We start from the raw sequence: 23262 nt of genomic DNA, 5'->3' as shown, positions 1-23262 counted from the left end.
TTGATAAGAAATTGAGTGATTTAAATTACATCATAATAACACCTGACAGGCGAAAACAAAAACAGCTATGTCACATAAATATGCTTAAGCCATATTTGGATAGGGATAATCCTACTAAAACAAAGCCTGTCAGTGCAGTCAGTTCAAACCATTATGAAGATAGTGATACTGAAACTGACTTGAGTGAAAATACTCTAAACTCAAAGCTGGGCTCGGTCAAGCTTCAGAACTCAGAAATCCTGGAGAAGCTGGAGTCTACAAAGTTGGCACACCTCCAGCCAGAACAACAACAACAGGTGAAAGAACTGCTCCATGAATATAAACACCTGTTTCAAGATGTTCCAACGAGGACAAACGTCATCTATCACGACGTTGATGTTGGGGACAGTAAGCCTGTAAAACAACATCCATACAGACTGAATCCAACAAAAGCAAAATATCTCCAGGAAGAAGTCAATACCTGCTGGACAATGACTTTATTGAACCCAGTAAAAGTAACTGGAGTTCGCCGTGCATACTTGTTCCCAAATCAGATCACAGTTATCGTATGTGCACGGACTTTAGGAAGGTCAACACTTTAACAAAGACAGACACTTTCCCAATCCCGAGGATTGATGACTGCATCGACCGAGTGGGAAAGCTAAGTACGTGACGAAATTTGACCTACTGAAGGGATTTTGGCAAGTCCCTCTGACGGATCGTGCTCGTGAAATATCCGCCTTTGTTACACCAGACGGATTGTTCCAGTACAAGGTGATGCCATTTGGAATGAAGAACTCTCCGGCAACGTTCCAACGGATGATCAACGACGTCATATCCGGGCTAGACGGATGTGCAGCTTACGTTGACGACGTCGTCCTGTATAGTGACACCTGGGAGGAACACATCAAGCTCATGCGGAAGTTCTTTGAGAGACTGAGCAAAGCAATGTTGACTGTCAACCTTGCCAAATCTGAGTTTGGTTGGGCTAGGGTAACTTACCTCGGACATACTGTAGGACAGGGTGAGGTAAAACCTGTTGATGCCAAAATCAGTGCCATTTCAAGTTTTCCCATACCAAACTGCAAACGACAACTGATGCGCTTTCTCGGTATGGCTGGTTACTACAGAAAATTCTGTCCAAATTTCTCCACAATTACTGAGCCTTTGACTAACTTACTTAAAAAGAAAGTAAAGTTTGTTTGGTCAGAGCAATGCCAACAGGCATTTGATACACTTAAAGCCATACTGCAAAGTGCCCCAGTGTTGTCTGCACCAGATTTCACTTTGCCATTCAAATTAGCTGTAGATGCTAGTGATACGGCTGCTGGTGCCGTTTTATTGCAAGAGGATAGTCATGGTGTAGATCATCCTGTTTGCTATTTTTCACGCAAATTTAACAAATCCCAGAGAAACTACTCTACAATTGAAAAAGAGTGTTTATCTTTGATATTAGCTTTACAGCATTTTGAAGTTTATGTTACTTCTTCAAATCAGCCAATAGTGGTTTATATTGATCACAACCCTCTTGTTTTTCTGCAGAAATTTAAAGGCAAAAATCAGAGATTGCTAAGATGGAGTTTAATGTTACAGGAGTTTAATCTTGAAATTAGACATATCAAAGGCAGAGACAATTTAATTGCAGACTGTCTCTCTCGTATTTAGAGTTTATTGTTGTTCACTTTCAAGAATTTTACTTTAGAGTAAAAAAAAAAAAAAAAAAAAAAAAAAAAAAAAAAAAATTTGAGTACTTAAATCCTTTTCAAGATTACATTTGTAAAGAAAGATTTTTCTTTGAAAAATTTTCTTTTTTTGAAGAGGGGGTGTGTTATGTAGGTCATTTCCCCCACACTCATCATGACCTGAGTTCAATTAGTCTAGAACATTCTCAGGTCACTGCCCTTGATGACCTCACAACCTTGAATTCAATTAGTCATGTTTGGAATGTTCTGGAAAGTTGATTAGTTGTGTAAGGGAGATAATTTTAGAACAGTAATTAGCATGTCAATAAAGTTCTAGATTGTTCTTATATGCCTTTATAAAAGGGACGTGCACAGCTTCCAGTCAGACTTTTGGGATCGTGTCTCTTGTGTGTTACTAAACTCCAGCAGTAGTCATTCTCAAGACTTTTCAAGACCTTCACTGCCAACGCTGGATTTATACTGTGGACTTTGTGCAGCTTCAAGCCTGCAAGGACTGTTCATTCATCCAACTGACTGTTACAACTCTGAGACTGGAGCTTTGCCGTCCCAGCTGAGATAAGTAGTCTGTACAATTTTAAAGCTTGTACTCTATCCCTGACTTAGCAATTAGTTTTATTTTTGTAATAAATTTTGTTTAAACGTTAACTGCTGAGTTCACCCTTTTGTTCGTTTTCTCTGCACGTAACAAGTTTCACAGAGTGAAATTTCTGACTTACCTAAAGTTTTAAGAAGAAATGTCGAATACAGAAGCAAAAGTACTGGAGCTACGTACTGCAGTGCAACAACACACAGATAGTAGAATACCCTGGCAACCTGAAATTTAAAATATTCTGATTAGGCAACAATCTTGATTTAGGAAAATAACGACAGCAATGCACAATAAAAAATCAATCTACAGTTTAGAAAATTACCTCTAAAATATTGCTTCTCAAGCAATCTTGTAACAAAAGTGTGGCGAGCGCAAAGACACTTGCTGATGTCCATTAATGAAACAGCAACAATATCATAAGTATATCTTGAAATATTTTGACTTTAATAACTTATGTACCTTGGCTTTTTTTAATATTTCATAGGTTATTGTCTCAATTTTTGCTCAACCTGACAAAAGCCAAAATAGTTTGCATAGTTTCTGAGGCTGCCTCCATTATAGGCCTGAACATATTTTCATCTAAATGAAAAATAGGAATCAATTTGCGAGTGTATTTGGTATTCATGATTTTAAAAAGTCATACAGGCACATTTCAAATCCCCTCCATAATTCTAACCTCTCTTCCCCCTCAAGCGAGACCATGAAACAAATTTGCTTTGAAGAACAATTTGCACTGGGATAGCTCAACTAGTAGACTGGCCCCCAGTCACCTGGCTTTTCTCAGCAGCTGAGTTACTGTCCGGCCAAGCGACTGGTGTACCTTGCAAACACCCTCTAGTGTTACAAGCAGTCTGGCCGTTTGTTGACATCAGCGTACTACGTAAGCAAATGATTGACAAGGACTTCGAACTTCTGAAGCGATCAGTTTATCACAAGACGTAATCTTGATTTGTAGCCGATAATTATCTAAACTTAATAAAGGACGTATTCTTGTCTTGGTATCATTAGAGGGGAGCATTGGCATGCAGAAAGTGATCAGAAATTAGGCCCAATATCGACATAGCACTCTTACACAGTGCAGTGGTAAAAGGGCCACCATGTTTTGTGCATGTATGGTTTTCAGTCAAGTTGACAATTTACCCGGTTTGAAAAACACAAGTCAAAAGTTATCGCATGGAACATTCTTGAAATTGAACTTCCATAATCAGTGTAATAAAGAAATGGCACGTAATTCAATGGTTGCAACACGATGCCAACACAGATTCCAGGGGAAACTCTGCCTACCTTTCATGCATATTTATGACCTGACATCATCATGAATTATCTATAGCAACCCAAACCTGCAAGGTTTACCAGTCTGTGGAAAGAGGTGTTCATCCCACGATCTACGCAACAACCTGCTACTTAATGCGACAGTCTGCTGAAGTTTAGCCCTTCAATTTATTCTGTTTTGATATTTAATATGCCCATAGACTTGGAGCAAGTCTAGTAAGGTAGGTATATTACAAAGCTGTTGAATGTCATTCACCAAAGTTAACCCGTTCAGCGCCAAAGTCTATTTTTGTCCCCTTTATAAAATAAACCGCAGTCAATTTTTCTCAGATTTTTGCCGAAATTTTGAGAAAAAAAATGTAGCAAATGAAATGTGATGTCCATTTGGTCCAAAATTATAAAAAAGTACAGAAAAATTAGTAAAAATTGGTAAAATGTTTCACTATAATTTTGGCGGGAAAAAAATTACGGCGCTCAAAGGGTTAAGGCAATTCACCAACTCTGAGAATTTTACTCTTTTCAAATTAGGGATGGACCATTAGACCTTGGGAGGGGGGGTGGTCACAATGAAATTGTGAAAATTTTTTTTTTACTATTGTAAATTTCTGAATTTTTTTTTTTCCAATTGAGATCAGCTGTGCAAATTTTTTTTTTCAGAGTAAATTTTCAGATTTATAATTTTTTTTTAGTTCGTCGCTATCTGAAGATAAAGAGGCAAAGATGTGGTGCCAAGCACCACAAGCGGCCACGCAAGCGGTCAAGGGGGGGGGGAGGTCAGGAGAGGGGTGTCCCCCTGCCTCTGTTGGAGCTTTTGAAAAATAGAGATTAAAATGGTGTTATTTGGTGGCACTTGGGGAGTATTTTTGCAGGGGGTGGTCAGGAGGGGGTGTCCCCCTGCTGCTGTTGGAGCTTTTGAAAAATAGAGATTAAAATGGTGTTATGTGGTGGCACTTGGGGAGTATTTTTGCAGGGGGTGGTCAGGAGGGGGTGTCCCCCTCCTGCTGTTGGAGCTTTTGAAAAATAGAGATTAAAATGGTGTTATTTGGTGGCACTTGGGGAGTATTTTTGCGGGGGGGGGGGGGGGGGGGGGGGGAGGTCAGGAGGGGGTGTCCCCCTCCTGCTGTTGGAGCTTTTGAAAAATAGAGATAAAAATGGTGTTATTTGGTGGCACTTTGGGAGCATTTTTTCGGATTACACATCTTCCTCTTCTTGCTCCTCAGTAGCTTCCTATAGTTTTGAAAATTGACTATTTTGGTTTCCTGGCTTCCCTTTCTACTGCGTGGTGAAATGCCTACATTCACCCCACCAAACATCATGCATATCTCATGATTTACAATTGATTTTGACAAGCTGAGAAGCTAAAATAAGCTAAATAATATAGTTAAATTTGCATATTTGTGTTTTTAGAGCAATTGTTGCCCTTTTTGATCAAAACATCTATTTCTCTGTAGCAGCATGTCCAAATGATTGGATGTGTATAGATGTGTTGAAATTTCAATATTGTCTTTTAGGGCAATCTATGCCATTCATGGTCAAAAATCTGTATTCTCTGAAAGGGCTTGTCCAATTTCTTTGAAATTTGCTACACAAAAACGATTATTCATGCAGGTTTATTCAGTATTTGCTATCGAGAAACTTTCAAAGTTCAACCCTTTTGTGTGTTTTGTGTTGGGATTTGTTGGATAGATGGCATTCTACGTAGTGTATTGTTGAATGTTAAACATGTGTTGCTGTTGTTATTTGAGGCTGTTTTTTGAGAAAAATGCCTTTCTAAAAGCAAAATAATACATAATGACTTGATATGTGTTTTATCATTATTGACGTGTTTCTACTTGTTCACCCATTCTTGCATTCATCATTGCAATAAAATGCTGTGAAAAAAATGAAACTGATGTGGCCTGCATCTGTTTACCTTGATCTTAAAAGGCAAATACAACTTTCTGTCTTGACAACCATACCATAGTTTCAATGTTTTACCAGTGTACCTGCTTGGTTTGTACGCAGGAAACAAGTAGAAAACAGGCTCTATAATTTCATAATTTCAAGTGATCAGAATACAAAAGTCCTGAAAAGATAAGATAATCACAACTTCCAGTATAAGGGATACAGTCACTCTAAATGTATAAATTAAAATTAAAAATGTGCCTGGAGGATGTACTAAAAATACAGAAAGTTGCTTTCTGTCGGTAAAATCTAAAAAAAATTCAAAATTTTAGACTTTTGCAGATTTTTTTTATACAATTGTATTCTTATTTATTTATTTTTTATTTTGCAAACTAGTTATGGATTTTTTTCCTAACTTTCTGCTCTGAAAATTTTTTTCTGTTTTTGACCACCCCCTCCCAAGATCTAATGGTCCGTCCCTTAATCCATGGCATGACAGGATGTTTCACAGAGGAGGTTAAAGAGACAAGACCTCGATTCTAAGCTCACAGTGCTGAGTCAGAGTTTTTTGACACTGTCATCCTGTTGTAGCTAAAAATAACGACTTCATTTCCGAGGGCCCCGAGTCAACTGCTGACAGAGCATCATGAGGCAAAGACTACTCATAAATAGTTTAAGTAAGAAAATGTAAGATACAATGAGCAATGAAGCAGTGCGCTGTACATGTAGTGCATGGCTGATACAAGTAAAATGGTATGTAAACATTATGCTTAATAAATATGAATATGTTGTTTTTCACAACATTTGCATTGCAACATTTTTATTTTCTGTGAATGTAGGTGGGTCAAGACCGGCCCTAGTCGAGTCGCTTGGTTTTTCTCAGGCATACATGTACCCAGCACTTACCAGCTAGCCAAACTGTGGGCCACTATGTTCAGCCCAATGATAAGCATGATAGTCTGCCAGTCTGGAGAGAGTGTTTACCAAGTCCATATAAGGTGGGCGGTAAAAAGTTGGCATATAATTTTTTGATATTGTTATAATAATACTCATATCATTTGTGTTGATTTATGGAAAACACGTTAATCTGCAGTAAAGATTAAATGTATAAATTATGCATAGTAAGTCAATGTTGATTGTTGTTTGTTATGCTTCACTAATCATATTAATTTACAGCTGCCTTCGTAAGCAAACAATGTTTACACACTCTTATTTTCTATTTCTCTGTGTCTGCTATTCAGAGACAGCAGGCTGAGTCAATGTCAAATCTGTTCAAAACGTAACCATTCACATAAGCTGGTTGTACAATGATAGGTTTGATGCTCAGAAAGCCAGAGGGCAGTATTGTGATGTATTGACCAATGAGGTTCACGCACACATTGGAAGTCTTGGAAGGTTGCCAAAAGTTCAAACAAGGGCAGTGTTGCCTGGACCACTCACAGTGTGATATTATTGATGTGTAGTAATATGTTTCACCTATCTGACAGGAAACACTGAAAAAATATCTTACCACATGGTACTATACAAAATATCTCGACAAAGGTGTATTTTTTTAGTAAAAAAACTGTGAACACTATTGAATCATTGATAATCATGGGGTTCACTGCAGCACCAATCTTTTCATGCATATTTTATCTTCCTGATAAGCTCATTACACCGAGTACAATTCACACAGGCCAGTTAACTCTTCATGTTTCTAATTCTAACAACGGTTAATTCAATGCAAAGACATTATAAAACAAAAAAAATTCACAGTGATTGCCTTTAAGTGTTCCTTTGAGGGGGAAGCAACTCCGAGAGAGCCCTCTAGGAAATTACCTATGCTACACTAAGGGGCCTGGTTCAATCAAAAACCATACCAGCTCCATTTCACTGAGAAGAGGCCGTCTTCTTGACTTCATGACTCCAGTATAAAGTATTCATAGTTCAGGGATTTTCGTAATTATGGCAATTTTAGCTATCACTGTGAATTTGTCAAAAATAGGTGTAAGTTTTTAGGTAATTTTGGACCAAATGGAGATCACATTTCATTGGCTTCAGTTTGATATCAAAACTTTGGCAAAAATTAGGGAAAAAATGGTTCAAAAAGGGGACAAAAATTGACTTTGGCACTCAAAGGGTTAAGAAATACGTATTATAATTTCCATACTATACTTTGGATGCTGACATCCTTTAATACTTTTATCAGCAACAAAATATATAATAACAGTAACTTTATAACTTTTGACAGTATTGCAATATTTTGCTCAATAAAATGATTTATGGTTTTGTCGAAATACACTGTGTCAGCCTTGTCACACCATGTACATCGCACAGTATGTAACGTTCATTTGTGTTGACGAATGAATTCTGGTCTAGACTTAAACTCCGCTGTCAATAATTACAATGGATACCACCGCTGTATTGATATGTTGAACACTAGGTCTTTTTGGTTTGATATTGTTGGTACAACGGGAAACTGTATTACAAGTGTACAAACACCAGGCAGGTGTTGGAAAAACAAAATATTTCAACTGATGGATTTGTCAGTTTCTCTGGCCAGGATTTATCCCATGTCACAGTAATTAATGAATTCAAGTCAAATTTGACTTGACGCCTAATTTAATAATGTTGACATATATACATGTAGAGTCTTGCGGCACAGAAGATATGACGTTTACCAAAAATTGCTGTTTTTTGTCTGCCTAGTTTTGACAAAAAATTTACGTGATAAGTGTCCTGTATTATGGAAATGTGGAAAGTAAGAATATCTGGAAGTGCTTGGTAAAATTTAAATGAACATGGCAACATTTGTGGTTGAACACTTTCATTGAATTTACATGTAAAAGTCTGTAGGCTTTACACAGTACATGCAAATTAATATTAGCCTGCGGATAAGTTCATTGAGCTGAAAAAAAAAACTGCCGCAAAGCAGGATGACAGCTACAAGTTTGATTGTATTGGTTGCAACATGGAAAAAAATTAAATTACTGCACTTTATTTTGATATTTTTACTACTTTACAATATTCAATTATTTAATGAACCTGTCTCAAAGAATTTCTAATTCAATGATTTCCCAACTGGATGATGTAAACTCTCACAATTTTTATGTTGACTGAGATTATTTAGGCATGTTTAGTGAGAAGGTAACATTAATTAAAAGCTCCAAAATAATTAATGATTTTTACATCCGTTTGTACAAATAGACCCGCTGTCAACTTTTTTCAGAATATTTTTCCTGTGTCCATATCCAACTGCTAAAATAGTGAATGAAGCCACACGGGATGTCTGTTTGTGATTTGTTGACATGAAAAGATGTTGCAGCTTTCCCAAATATCCTTTGAATTCAAATAAAATGCACATATCTTCTGGAGTGATAGAACATGCTTTCTATATAGACTTTAATATAATGAATGAGCTGATGGTTCATTTGCATAATTGCTGGATCCATTTCTGAAATATGAAACCAGATCCTAAATCTACGCAAAACCTGATGGAGCTATCTTGGTCACATAACCTAACACTTTCACAAATTAATGTGAATTGACTGAAACTCAATGTCATTGCGGTGATTGTGGCAAAGCTCTGAGTGGGGAATTAGGGTGACCAGGTTAAGTGGCGATGAAAATGCAAATATGCAAAAATCACTTTTCTAAGAAGCTGAATTATGAAAAAGAATATCACATATTAGGCCAGACCATTGCTTTCCAGGTTATGACTTCCTTCAAAGGGTGAATGACAGGCATCATTTTATTTTCAATTTTTTTAATTTGGTTCTGGTCAGTCAGTCTGCTCATTAAAATTTCAAAACATATGTATGTTAATATTCATGTGCTTTATTGAATTCCGGTTACTTGAATACTGAGGTAAGAGGTAGTTTTGTACAAAGCACACTATCTTGTGACTTTAATTCTTCATTTTCTCCATCGTCCATCTCTGCTTCACAGAAACAGAAAAAAGGGATTGACAAGGAGGCTTTCACAAGATGCGCATGTTGATCACAAACAACGCCTTTTTGGGGGAATTATAACTTTTTCGTTCAAATTTCTGAAGGTTTTCTGTTTCGGTAGAATTACCCAAAAATAACAAATATAGTTAGTAGAGTTGTCACAATCATTCTGTCCAGAGATTGGTATAAATTAATTTTCAGGTTTGTTGACCGGGGTAAATAACTGGAAGCATTAAATTTGTCAGCAGCGTTAGATGTTCTGAGTTAAAAAATCACATAAACTACAACAAAGAGGCCATTCTTGTTTGACTTAAATTACCCATTTCCATGTGTCTTGCTTGGATTGCACCGGCAGCTGATGTAGGGTACCCCACGGCTGAATATGCACATTAAGAATTAAACATCCTGTTTACGCATCATGCTATTCGTATAATATGATTGAATAATTGAAAAGTGGCTTTCATTAAAGATAAAAAAAAATTATGTGCCCAGCTACCAGAGCTAAAAATAGGCTCATTTTTAGCGGATAATTTATGATGCTATTATGACTATCAATTTTTCTTCATTTCCATTGGGATATTAGATTTGATGAAGAGTCTTGGGGAATAAAGACAATGATTACAAAATTGCGGTCTGCATAAATTACACACAAAGACATTTCTGTTGAATGGATGATGGTTTTTTTAAATATAAAATACAAAAGCAGAAACTTGCAGAAGCAATCACGTGGTTTATAATCACGATTACAGCTTTAATTCCTTTTATATCACAATACTGATTTCAATTGTTTCATTCCCTTAAAGCAGTGTTGCAGCCAGGACGAGTGACAATGTCCCCAAAACAGACCCCGTTGTTCCGCATTCTCACCTACTGCGGGTCACCTCGGGTGCACTCATGAGTTGACTGTGTTCAATGGGTGTAGTCTGCAAGTAGTGTCTGTTACTGATGATGGTCTTTGTATTGCATGATTATTTTTGAGGCTTATATTTACGTACTTTTGAAGATGTGATTAAAAGCAACTAAAACGCTGCACTTGGTTGTAGTCCAACTGAACTCTGATTGGAGCCAGATATGGTATACTGTTACAATTGCCTGAAATTAAAGTACATGTATAGCAATGCAGCCCCAGTAGCTTGGATTTTGTTTTGTAAAACTAATTTATGATAAAATAGTACAAAATTTGATTGACAACTGACACATGTTGTCCCCTAAATTGTGCAAAATGTCCACCAAAATAAACTGTAGTGGGACACAGTGTCCCCTGGTTTAAAATTCCTGGCTGCAACACTGCTTAAAAGGGCCAGTGGCTGAAAGTTTTGATGATTTTTCTATAATTTTTGTTCTGAATGTCAGTTGCAGTTTCTTGTTCTACTCCCCAAAGCATGTTGAGACACCAAACATTTGGCTTGTCAATACAGCGTCTGTATTTGTAGAATGCACCGTTATTGTTTACATTTGAAGTCTCGTCTCGCCCAGAATTCACTTGTCAACAATAACAATGCAGTCTACACATGTACAGGCTGAGTTGACAAGCTGAATACTGGGTATCTCAGTATTCAGCTTGTCAACAATAACAATGCAGTCTACACATGTACAGGCTGAGTTGACAAGCTGAATACTGTGTATCTCAACATACTTTGGTGAGTATATGTATGTCAAGAGACTAGGTAGCATTAAAAAAAAAAATAGTGACAAAATTATCAAAAGTTACGGCTGCTGACCCTCTAATAATGAGAGCCCTTGCATCACAAGGCTATTGCATTGAATTAATTATTTTGATTTTCATCTTTGATTTCACAATGACAAAAGTCACGGTCAAATGACAAAAACAATGCTTTTACTGATTTTGATGCTCTATTTCCTTGTAAAGAATAAAATCAAGAGAGATTCTATTTACCAATTATATAAACCAGTTGTTGTACTAGGTCGTACAATACAGGTAACATTTGGGTAATCTTGGCATGGTAAAACTACAGAATGTATACTGTGTTGTGTGTATTAAAACTGAACACCCTGTATCACACAAGACAATAGTTATGTATGAAGACCGAATTGTTACAGTTAAGAGGGAACTTAAATGTCATTTCCAAATGACTTATACGCTGCATTAATTATCAAAAATGACTTTACTTCGTTAAAATTCAATATGTATGTAAATAAGGAATAAGCACTGGCGGCAACACAAAGAAAACGTGACAGGTCATTTATTCTCACTCTTAACAGCTTTTCACTACTTCATACAGAGATTGAAAATTTCATAAAAGTATTGTTAGTATTGGTACTTTCCTTGATAAAACAAGCACATGACACAATATTTCATACGGAATTCTTATTCATTACTCTACTTGATCTAAGTTTTGAATTATATTTTCATCAGTGGGAAAATTTAGCAAGTGATTTGAATTTCAGCTTGATACAAAGCATATACACAAAGATTGTAATAAATTTTCATATATCAGTAGTCAATGTCATGGGTGACAAAAAATTTACACTGCTGCTCTGACGGCATACATCTAAGTTTTTAGGCAGAATCCGTCTCAGGGATTAAATTCAGACACTTAAAATCTTAGTTCTTACGATTCATCTCTCATCTACATCTTGCATGGACTTACTTTGAAAATTATGTAAAAAATCTCCTTTCCATGGCCTTGTTTCTAAGAAAATCAGTAATTTCATTTTCACAGAAAAAAGTATACATTTTGAATTTCGAGCATTGATCAATCTAAGGTAATCTATTGAGCTATTCCAAAAATTATTTGCTAGGGTCATCCGTGATATTTTATTGTTGATCCTGAACAACAGTTGCTAAGTTTAAAGTTCCCTTTCAGCAAAGCGTGAGCCAGGGTTTTAAATTTCAATTTTTATGATTCATATTACCCTGCAGAAAAAAATCGCGACATTACCTTTCTTTGCAATTCTACATTGCTGATTCTGCCAGCTTCTTTCTTCATAGTCTCAATCCTGTCGTGCGCCATGTTGAGATACGCCTGCAGGTGTGTGTTTATCAGCAGAAGACGAAGCCCGCACATCCAGCCAATCAACACCATCCTGGTCAATTCGAATCCATCTGAGGTGAATCTGTAATGAATTCATAAAGACAAAAACTCTAAAAAATTTCCATTTTTTTTTATTCAGTATCTGTGTTCTGTGTTGCTTCTTTAGTTTCTTTCTGTATTCCCTGAAGCATGTTCAAATACCGAGTATTTACTGTATTAAGATAGATGTACGAACGTGATGTCTGCGCAGACCGATATTGTCAGTGAAAACACACACTCCATGCAGCTTGAACACACATTCATATGGTTTTGCATCTATCATTGAAATCAGTCAAAGTAGTATCAGGCACAGTGCTGGTAGTAAATATTGACATTGATCTGATGTGCCTTTTTTCATCAATACTGTACAGCTAGAAATTTCTCTCCCTCAAACATAATATGCACTGAAAAGTAACACGTTAATAAAATTCAATAGAAGCTTTGAGGAAGCATAAAAACAGATCTGTGTTAGACATAAAAAAATTGCAAATTGTAGCAGATTTGAGGACATACATGTATGAATCAAATGTGAAAAGAGTTCAAAAGGTTGCAGCGCAGACCGCCAATGATCAAAATAGCTTGTAGCTTGGAAAATTACTTGAAATGTACCCAATCTGTAGCAAACAAGCCATGTTTCCATAGCAACCAGTAGTCTAGTCTAATGTGAATTTTTTTGTATGGCCCAGTGAACTGATGGAAAAACATATTATTTCACGATTGAGACACTGCACCAAGCATCATCCCATGTAAACAAAATTTTTGATTCTTTTTTTTCTCAGCTGAATCGAGTCTTCAACACTGTAATTTTGAGAGTGGAATAAAAGTAGTGACATTCATTACCTAATGACAAAAAATCAGCAACCTAAAGAAACATGAAGTAACCACAATCTTTGTCATCAATTTCACTGAAATTGCAGTTAAATTACGTGCAATTTGGTCCAATATTGCATGGCTACGATGTAAATGCACGCCCCAAATGTTTATAGTCACAGAAACATCCTTCACATTCTTAATTTTTTGCTCACAAAAGTGACTAGTTTCCTCTGAGACAGGCTTGTGATGACTTTAATTTTCAGGCCATGTATTAGGTTCAAGATAAAGGTTGGTGGCATCATTTGACATTCAGAGTCACAACACGTTGACAGACGTGAAGGTCAAAGCAACACTGACCTCATGCGCACTTCACTGACGCACTGCTATAATATAGATAAAACCGTGAGATAAAAGAATCAGAAGTCTTGTGAATGACCATGATATACATGTTATCAGTGTACATGAATCAGTTCACGCTCAAACATGTCTGGACCCTTTATCAAAATAAGTTACAACTCTATCAGTTGTAATTGTTGAAGTTTTTTCTAGCATTTTGGTATAAAGTTTTTTGCTAGAGGTTGAAATCATGCGTAGTGTCCAACTTGTTGACACAGCCTGTGTCAGTGTCTGTATAATGCCTGATGTTACCATTGACACCAGAATTTTAGTCCAGACCAGTATTCACAAATCCACAACAACACTGCATATACTACACACAATGCATTGTGGTAGCAAGACAAAAACTGTACTCTGTATCTCAACAGACTTTAGGGAGAGAAATGTTTTCCAGAATAATTATAATGAAAATTTTAAAAAAAGGAACAGCTACTTTCCCTTTAACCCTTTGAGTGCTGTAATTATTACTACAGTACCAAAATTTTACTGCAACATTTTTACCAATTTTAATTTTTTTTTTGGTAATTTTTTTTTATAATTTTAGACCAAATGGACATCAAATTTCACTAGCTACAGTTTGTTATCAAAATTTTGACAAAAATCTGAAAAAATTGACTGGAGTATATTTTCTAAAGGTAAAAAAATTGACTTCGTCGCTCAAAGGGTTAAATTAATAACTTTGCCTGTATATATAATTAATTCAATTTTTCTCGCTTTGAAAAGCAGGCGGTAGATTTCAACCTATTTTACTACTATTCATACAAGACTTATCAGTTGTAGTAAGGTTTTAGCTCTCTGATACACGTTTGATAAATTTTCCTGCACTTTTCATGATTTTCCCAGAAAATTAACAATGAACTCTTCACTGCGTGACATTTCTGCAAAATAATGAGCATGAATCACTTATCATTGTGAATTTTTGATGTCGGGAAGAAGAATGACCTCTTGAAGTAAATCAAATATTTATTGTAAGCTTATGGAGACCTAGAATTTTGAATTTTTCAGTGCAAATAACAGCTCGCAAGTTTTTACTAGTGAGTGGCGGTGTTTTGTGCAGCGCAATTCTGTGTGAACACGAATGAATGATGAGTTTTTCAGTTTGTAAATGTACTAAAAAAAAGACCGTACAAATTTTTGTGCTAGACTATGCTATACATTCTAGATACCACCAATTTGGCATACTGCATGTAAACCTATCAAATATTTTGTTACACTTGAGCTTTATCATACATCTCGATGAATCAAAGTTGAACGCCATTGATAAACAGACAGTCAATTAATCATCATCAGGCCATTTATAGAAAATTCTTTGTTTGCCATCCTTGGATTTTTGAAAAGCCTACCAGCCAGCCTGGGGAAAAAAACCAAACACGGACAAACAACACAAGTGTATTAACATTAGCTCAATTTTTGGTTGATTTCCTTTGGAAAAATAATATTTTTATTTGCAATAGTGTTAACATTGTATTGTTTTTGTGATTTTCTCCAAAAACCTACCAACACGTGGAAGGCAAACAAAGTATTTTATTTAAAGCGCCTAACATCCATTCATAAATATGCATAAACATCTCAACAGGAACAGGTTCTGTCAGTAGGAGGAAATATTGTGAATTTAACACTTTGGAGTGCCAAAGTCAATTTATTGTTTTCAAAAACTATAGCGAATGAAAAGTGATGTCCATTTGGTCCAAAATTTTCAAAACAATTACAAAAAAATTTATAAAAATTGGTAAAATTTTGAACTAAAATTTGGTGGGAAAATTTACAGCTCTCAAAAATGTTAATGTTATGCAAGGATGGGGCATTTCCAGTTACTTGCTTGAAGCTGAGAATTTTGTCATTCCAGTAAACACCAGCCATAGTCTTTTCTGAGGATTTCATCTTTTGATTTGTTAGGTAGAATTTTACAATATTCACCAGCATTTGAATGGAAATCATAAATGCATATCTCATCTAGCAGAGACAACAATAATCAAAACCCTGTGGCCTTACTATAACATACAGCACTGCAGAGACAAACAGCAGGCTTTTTTCCTCAAGGTAGAATGCACCTTGTGTATAGTTAGGGTATTTGGACTCTCAAACTTTTACAATATTCATTTGGCCTACCACAAACGGGAGCTCATTTTGAAGCTTATAGAGTGAGTAAAGATTTTACCCGCTTAGTTTTATGAAATTTGGGAATTTCAGTTTCCCTATGAGGTACACAGGGTGATGGCAATATTGGATAATTTGTTTCTTTAGTTCCAAAATTTGCATGGTGACCCCTATTTTTTATTCTTGACTTTGAAAGAAAATTGTTGAAAGCTTGCTTGAGGAAAGTTTGAGTTAAGTTTTAAGTCTTTCATTTTTGAGGCATAAACTACCTTAAATCTTGCTTTGGTTGTGACCACAAGAATACCAAAACATAAATGCATACACCAACATACATACATATAGAAATACATCCATAGATATATAAAGACAGACGATGGACACCCGACAGCTACATGCTCTCCCCTATAGCTCCTTTTGCCATATATACTCATGACAACTGGGAGCTGAAAACGACAAAACTTGAATTTAAAATGCAATAATTATATGCAGGCAGTTGTTTTGGGAGACATAATTTTTTTATTTGGCCTCTGCAGGACCTGCTCAGCTGCCCAGGCTTGTGTGTATTTAAGTGCATAGGACAAGTAAGCCATGAATAAACTTTATTGGAGCGAATAAACACCGGCCCATTTAACAATGAAATAGGTGATCTAATGAACTATACTTCAGAGAAATCATATCAGAGAAAGTGACGTCAGACGATATTATCATGGGAGCAGGCTGTGTGTTTAATTTTCACAGTTGTGTGAAATCACCTAGTAAATCAAAATTTCTCAGACAGTAAATAATTTATGCCATGTCTTTAGAGAGACAGAGAGACAATATGAACATGTCAAAAGTGTGTCTGCTCTTGACAGCTGTGAGAGTGTTATGTATGGGGTAGGGACAAATTTCAAATGTCACCAGAAATGTATGTGGGTCACTATATTGATAAATCTCTACGGTTTTACATACAGCATCGGAGAGTGTTTAGATTTGACTGGACTTACTGGCTAATCACATATACTGTGTACTTACATAGGCTTGGATGCTGTTCTCAGTTAGATTTTGAACAGCATCTGCGATAAGACAATATCCCATTTATCAGAAAAGTTATGCCAATGTTGGGAAGGGGCTTTTGTTGGGTGATTTATTTAGGAAATTGTTATTGCCTAAGTGATATTGTGGTCATATATGTAATCCCTGAAACTGGAGGACCTTTTGTTTTCTTTCATTATCAAGGCAACTTTTCTTGTCAGTCTTGATAAATGTTAGGTAACTTGTTACACGAGTACCAAAATTTGAAAAATTTTGTAAAGACAATGGTTGAAGTTTCCTTGACGAAATTTTGAGAAAAAGTTTAAGTCTTTCAGTTTCAACCAATGTACAACTTAAACCCAAAAACATTTCCAAGCCGGGTAAAATTCAAGCAACTAACTGAAAAAGGTGACTTCTGCCTCAATGAAAGTCTGAGAGACAACAACACAACTAGTTTACAAAGCGTTTACTTACACTGGTTCATTGACACCAATCAGTTTCTTGCCCAGTACTGGATCCATCAGGTAATCCCTTGAGATTGGCTTAATCCAGGATAACACTACAAACAGAGGCATCAGGAAATTTAAATGAAGAAAAACCCTTGGAAAAAAAAGAGAAGATCACGTACTGTTAGAAAAAAGGCATTGCTGTAACCATGACAACATGCAAGTGGAGTTTGTGTAACACCGTCATTAGCATGGTTTGATCAAAAGACACTGCTCAATGATTATAAAGAGGGGTGTTTTTACAGTGCGTGTATAAAAAGCTTGATTCTCCCTGCCGGTTATATGCACATACAGTAATATACAGGTATGGACCGGTAAGCATGAAAAGATGTCCCATGTGTGGTTGCTGCATGGCATTTTACATATAAGACGGTAACAGAAGAGACAAGATCCAATATCACTTTTGTTTGGTACTTTTTTCAACAAGCCAAGATCCTCCAGACACATTCCTGCCCTCAAGAGTGTGTGGTGAGTTTTATTGATGTTGATGCATTGATCATTGCTCAGAGCACGTTGTGACTGGGTAGCTCCTGTTTTTGTCAATATGAACTAGAAATACTGGTTTATTCTTTAAGGTAGTATGCACCACGGGGACAGATATTTGGTCTCTCAAACCTTTACAATATTCTTTTGGCCAACTACTTGGGGTGCTCATTTTCAAGGTTATGGAGTAAATAAAGTTTTCACATGCTTATTTTTGTGAAAATCAGGAATTTTATTTTCCCCACTACAGATGACGCAGGGATGGTAGCCATTTTGAATTCAAGAGTTGGTAAATATTGGGTTTTTGTTTCTCCAGTACCAAAGTTTCCATGGTGACCTCTGGATTTTCATTCTTGATTTTGCAAGAGAATGGTTGAATTTTTGCTTGAGAAAAGTTTCTGAAAAAGTTTGTGTTACATGTATTTTATTTTTAAGGTGCATAGTATATCAAAACAGGCAAGTGTGGGAATTGGGTGGGTGAAGTGTTTATCACTTGATAATTACTAAGCAAAACAGAAAATGTAATGTTCACAGACCAGTATAATAATTAGTATAACTATTACGATAACTTGACAAAACAACACCTTTTTACTCACTGTTTCATTGGATTGTCCTTGCTGTATTTCAGGGAATCAATGTGCATCTTGGCGAAGCGAAGACCGGGAAATGTTAAGAAAGATCCAACAACAGCACCAATTATTGCTAGGATAAATTTGAAGGTTATCTGGGATAGTGGGCCACTAGACTCCATACCCTGATCATGGAGAAATGCAGACGCATTGCTGGAGAAACTCTCATAAGCTGTTAGAGAAAAATGCATATATTATGTTAATGGGCTGTTTGACAGTAATTATGCTAAATTATTCATATGTATGCAAAAAATAACAGACGAAATTTTGTGCTTTGTTTTTTTAAATGGAACTTATGTAACATAACCCGCTCACCTTCATCTAATTGCAATTCCAGCACCTCCTCATCAATGATTAACACTGCCATGCCAAGTACTAGGAAGAAGAAACCAAACGTTAGGCAGAGCGCCCTCTCTCCAGTGTCCTCACCTTGGAAGTACAGTGCTGTTAATGTGTACATGATCTTACTGTGATGAAGAATTAAGAGTCATGATCGATGTAGATATACTTGTCGAATGTTTCAAATTGCTACTTTTCTCAACTATAAAACATATTGACCGTGAAAATTTATTGGCAGCAACTGTCGATGAAATATGTGATAAAAAGTGAGCCAAGCATTTAACTCCAAAGAAATTTTGTATATATGGATATCATGAGCTTTGTTCACAACATTGATCAGAACTAACTTCTTGCACAATGGCAAGAATCCACGACAGCTAGACTTTGACATTGTGAGTACAAAAGAAAAAGAAAACACAGCGATGTTGAATTACTTGATTTTATAGGAAGGAAAGCATTTTGAGTTTCTTTTGACCTCGTATAGGGCTAAGTGTAATACATTTTTATAATGTTTTCATTCATTTTGTTCTACAAAAGAAGTACATTTTCTCCCCTAAAGTATTTAAAAAAATATAAACTGTCATTCTTGACAAGTCAATTTTGGTCTAAAGTAACACTCGCTTTACAACAATATCATCGAACATCTCACAATGCAGGCTGTGTGTGACAAGTTGGACACTCGTATGGGCTTTTCAATATGATCTTGAAAGTAGCTGGAAGATATCTCAAACCTCACAGCAAATGGAGATTGTTGTTGTCATGTGATGTAGAATGTGCCTGGGGACAGATATTCAGACTCTAAAACTTTTAGAGTATTTGTTAGGCTTACCACTTGTGGGTCAAATTGGAGCTTTTAAGTAAATAAGATTTTCACAGGCCTAGTTTTGTGAAAATCAGGAATTCTATTTGAATTTCACAATATCGGTAAATATTAGGTAATTTGTTTCTCTGGTGTCAAAATTTGCATGGTGACCTTGATTTTGCAAAAGAATGGTTGAAAGTTTGAGTCTTTCATTTCTGAGGCTCTAACTAACTTACAATGAAAAGCAATATACCTTTGTCCTTCTCAGAAATTCACTTGTCTGAAGTAACTTATTGAGCCCTGTTCTGTGAAAGTCCCCCTGTGATGTCATGGGTCATTATAGGGTCAGAGGTCAAAGGGGTCAAAATTACAAAAAGGTCAACTACTCCAGTCAAAGGATACAGGGCAAAGAGAATGACGAGAAAAATCCACACAAGACTGAGATTGAACTCAGCAACGGGTTTGACAGCCTCGTAGTAGATCTCAGTGATGACGTAAACAGTTAATGCACACACAGAGAAATCCAACAACCACTGGAATTCTGTGTAGAAGTGAAGATGTATGACATCGATAGCTTGTATAGGGGCAGTGTCTAGCTGGACATTTGTATTCCTAGGCATTGTAAATGTCTTGTCTTCAGGTTCTCTTGCTCCTTTCCTTCAAGGACGAAAAAAGTCAGTGCCATTATGACATATGACTGATACAGACCATTGTCTTGTTCCAAACCTATCAATTCACTCTTAGGCTAGGATGTACAAGTACAAGCAAAAGAATGGGTAAGCCTTTAAAAATAGCTTAAACTTTTTCCTTCAATCTGTGTTCATTTTAAAATGTTTACATATGCTTTGCTGAGTGTGGGTATAACGAGAAGACATATTTACTATTTTGATATCAAAACAGACTATTTTCTGGCGTAATGAAGCATACTATACAGACATCTGAGTGATGGCATTGGCAAAAATTGAACAGTGGGAATAAATATGAAATAACTGCACACTCTATGTACAAAATCATAGTTTGCAGAATAAACAGATTTATCAATCACAGAGTATCAACTCCATGGTGCAAAGCTGTCATTTTGCCATCTTACCTATCTCTCCTTCCCTTGCCTTTGAAATTATTGGTGGTTGGTATTCCTGCTAGCTTCCTCAGTTCGTTATCAGACGGGTGAAGGTATCTCACCAACGTGCTGTGAGAACAGAACGGAATTGGAGGCATATGATTCACTGAACTGAATGAGTATAGGATCTACAGGTACAATCTGCAGACATTGGGAGTTACTGATAATGAAACAAATCGAGAAAATTGTAAGCATCTAATCCAAAATTAATCTTCAAGGTTTTTCTGAATAATCACTCATTTTATCATGGCTCTGCTGGTTGGACAGTAGCACCACCGGGGCATTATTATAATCCTTCCTCATTCCTAAAATCCTATTGGACGAGAACTGGCATGGATGTAAATATCCAAATGATGGGGGAAGAGGGGGAAGGGGTTACAGTCCTAATGCTTTTCCATTGAAACAAATGACCAATAAATTTCCAATTGACAGGGTCCCCTCTATTTATTGGGTCTGAGAATGACGGGATAGGTATACGCATAATCGTTCTAAATTTTGCCTCTGTTTGCTATTTCATATTGCTAAGGGAAGAAGTACAAGTTCCTATGATTTGATTTTTAATTTGGTGATATGCAAATATACAAACCCAACAGTAAATTGCTTACTGCAAACAATATCTATACTATACTGACCTCTTCTGAAATGCAAAATGTACTTGTATAATCGTAAAGCTAATTTTATTGTTCATGAACTTCAAAAATTAATTCTCTTTTGAATGCTCCCTTCGACAATTCCAAACAAAACATGCTGTACTATGGTTGTACAATGATGGTCACCCCCTGGACAAAATACCACCAGGACATTTCCAAGCCACAAGTTGGGACAGGGGTCAGGGTAAGAGTATGGTGGGTTGATGTCCAGGGGGTCGATGTCCTAGAACCATCGTGGCAAAATGCGGATTTGGGACAGAGCTGCACAATCTCAAACTCTTTCTGTTAAAATATCCCTCATCTTTCTGTAAGGAAAATGAAGCTTTTGCCAGAGGACATTTAGCTTTGACAATCAATCGAACACTGATACTGTGACAAGCCACATAGATCTATCAAACCGTACTTTTGCAACATCTTCCTGCAGGAATACTAAAATCTCTCCAAAAGAAGAAAACATCTTGGTCTTTGACAGATGCATTATCTACCAGTGAAGATAGAAACATTTTATATAGGCATATGGTAACAATGTCTTACCCCCTGCAGAGTAGCCATCTGGCCAATGAGAACAAAGGAGCAAGCTTGGAGAGTGTGCTGGCCATGGCCATGCTCAGTACTAACTGAACACCAAACAGCGCCTGTATATAGTAAAAGAGATGAAATAGATGATCAGATTACAGTAATCAATCTCAAGAACTACAATCAACTTTAAACATTTTGTGATTTTAGGGTAGAATCCTGGACATCTATGGTGGAATGCACCTCAGGGATAGAATCAGACTCTCAAACTTTTACAATACTCTTTTGGCCTACCACTATAGCGTCAGGGCTCGATCACTTTAAAGTTCATGGAGTAAACAATTTTCACCACTTAGTTTTATGAAATCAGGAACTCTGTTTCCCCCATAGAGATGACACAGGGATGGCTGTCACTTTGAATTGCAAATTGGGTTATTTATTTCTCTAGTGCCAAACTTTACATGCTGACCCCCAAAGAGAATAGTTGAAAGTTTACTTGAAAACTTTAAATCATGAACTACCTTAGGCTCTTCAATCAGCTGGTACTCAACTTTTCAAACGTTTGTTTAGTTTTATCCTTTCCAAGTCTCTGTTTTAGGTATTTGTGTATTTACACATAATACCACATCATTTGCATCTGAACTACACTCAGGTCCGATTGAAAGGAAACGTGACTGCAACGCCCAGAGTAGTTCCCCACTGGTTGGTCCTCAAAGAATGCACACAGACATATTGTCTTCGTACGTTACCCAGACCGAGGGACCCACAATGGGATCAGCGTTGAATGACCGGTCGAGCCGTGACCCCATCAATCGAGGGGGTACGAAACACAACGCCCGGTTCATAAAGCCCATATGATACTTATTAGTTTTATCATGGGGCCTTTGCGACGCGACGATCGGAGCGCCTGTGATACGGATTGACCTCTATGGTATTTTATCAAGTATCAGTGATCAGTGCAAACCCCGCTACTCCAACGTTAGATCACCACAGAGGAAAGGGGGATCACAAGGGAGACCGCAATGAAACAATATGTCTTGCAACAGTGACTTGTGCATCCCATTTTGAGACGTTTACTTTACTGTATCAATCAATGAAGCTCGAAGTGGCCACAAGACGTGACCCCAAATCCTGTATTTTCTATACAATCAGAAAGTCTAATTCGTAAAGAGAGACAGCAATGACTCAACTTACCATTTTTAGGATGCCAGTCACACGCAAGATTGTTGTTTTTCCTTTTAAACATACAATAGGTTCACCGTTATTTATATCAGCTGCTTCTGTTCGCCATGCTTTTGCAGGGTCTGAGTAACCCTTGACCTTTGTATACTGCCCTCTACGGCGATATGCAATGTCTCAGGAGATCCTGCAAGAGATCACAGTTCCAGGGTGTCTCGGCTCAGGTGCCGCCAACTGATAAATTTCGTGTCCGTTTCGTTAGCGTGAAAACCAAGATATTCCATCCACACAAAAATGAAAGGAAGACCAGACTATCTCTCATTGGAC

The 23262-nt window shown here is 36.7% G+C and overlaps 1 protein-coding gene across 1 annotated transcript in view; it reads right to left on the bottom strand.

Annotated features, from left to right (window-relative positions):
• LOC139117130 (transmembrane protein 161B-like) overlaps positions 1-23060 on the bottom strand; it is a 31142-nt gene extending 8082 nt beyond the window's left edge. Inside the window, exons 1-9 of the mRNA XM_070679978.1 lie at positions 22951-23060; positions 21775-21875; positions 20561-20659; positions 19873-20127; positions 18645-18796; positions 18297-18501; positions 17186-17311; positions 12260-12434; positions 2399-2495 (exon numbers count right to left, since the gene is read on the bottom strand). Coding sequence (XP_070536079.1) covers positions 2399-2495; positions 12260-12434; positions 17186-17311; positions 18297-18501; positions 18645-18796; positions 19873-20127; positions 20561-20659; positions 21775-21875; positions 22951-22953 — 1213 coding nt within the window. The 5' untranslated portion in view covers positions 22954-23060. The remainder of the gene's footprint in view (positions 1-2398; positions 2496-12259; positions 12435-17185; positions 17312-18296; positions 18502-18644; positions 18797-19872; positions 20128-20560; positions 20660-21774; positions 21876-22950) is intronic.
• Positions 23061-23262: the final 202 nt, after the last annotated feature.

The sequence above is a fragment of the Ptychodera flava genome, chromosome 18 (assembly GCF_041260155.1).
Source record: "Ptychodera flava strain L36383 chromosome 18, AS_Pfla_20210202, whole genome shotgun sequence".
Classification (NCBI taxonomy): domain Eukaryota; kingdom Metazoa; phylum Hemichordata; class Enteropneusta; family Ptychoderidae; genus Ptychodera; species Ptychodera flava.
The sequence above is the reverse complement of the archived record's forward strand: the minus strand, read 5'-3'. Positions and strand labels throughout refer to the sequence as shown.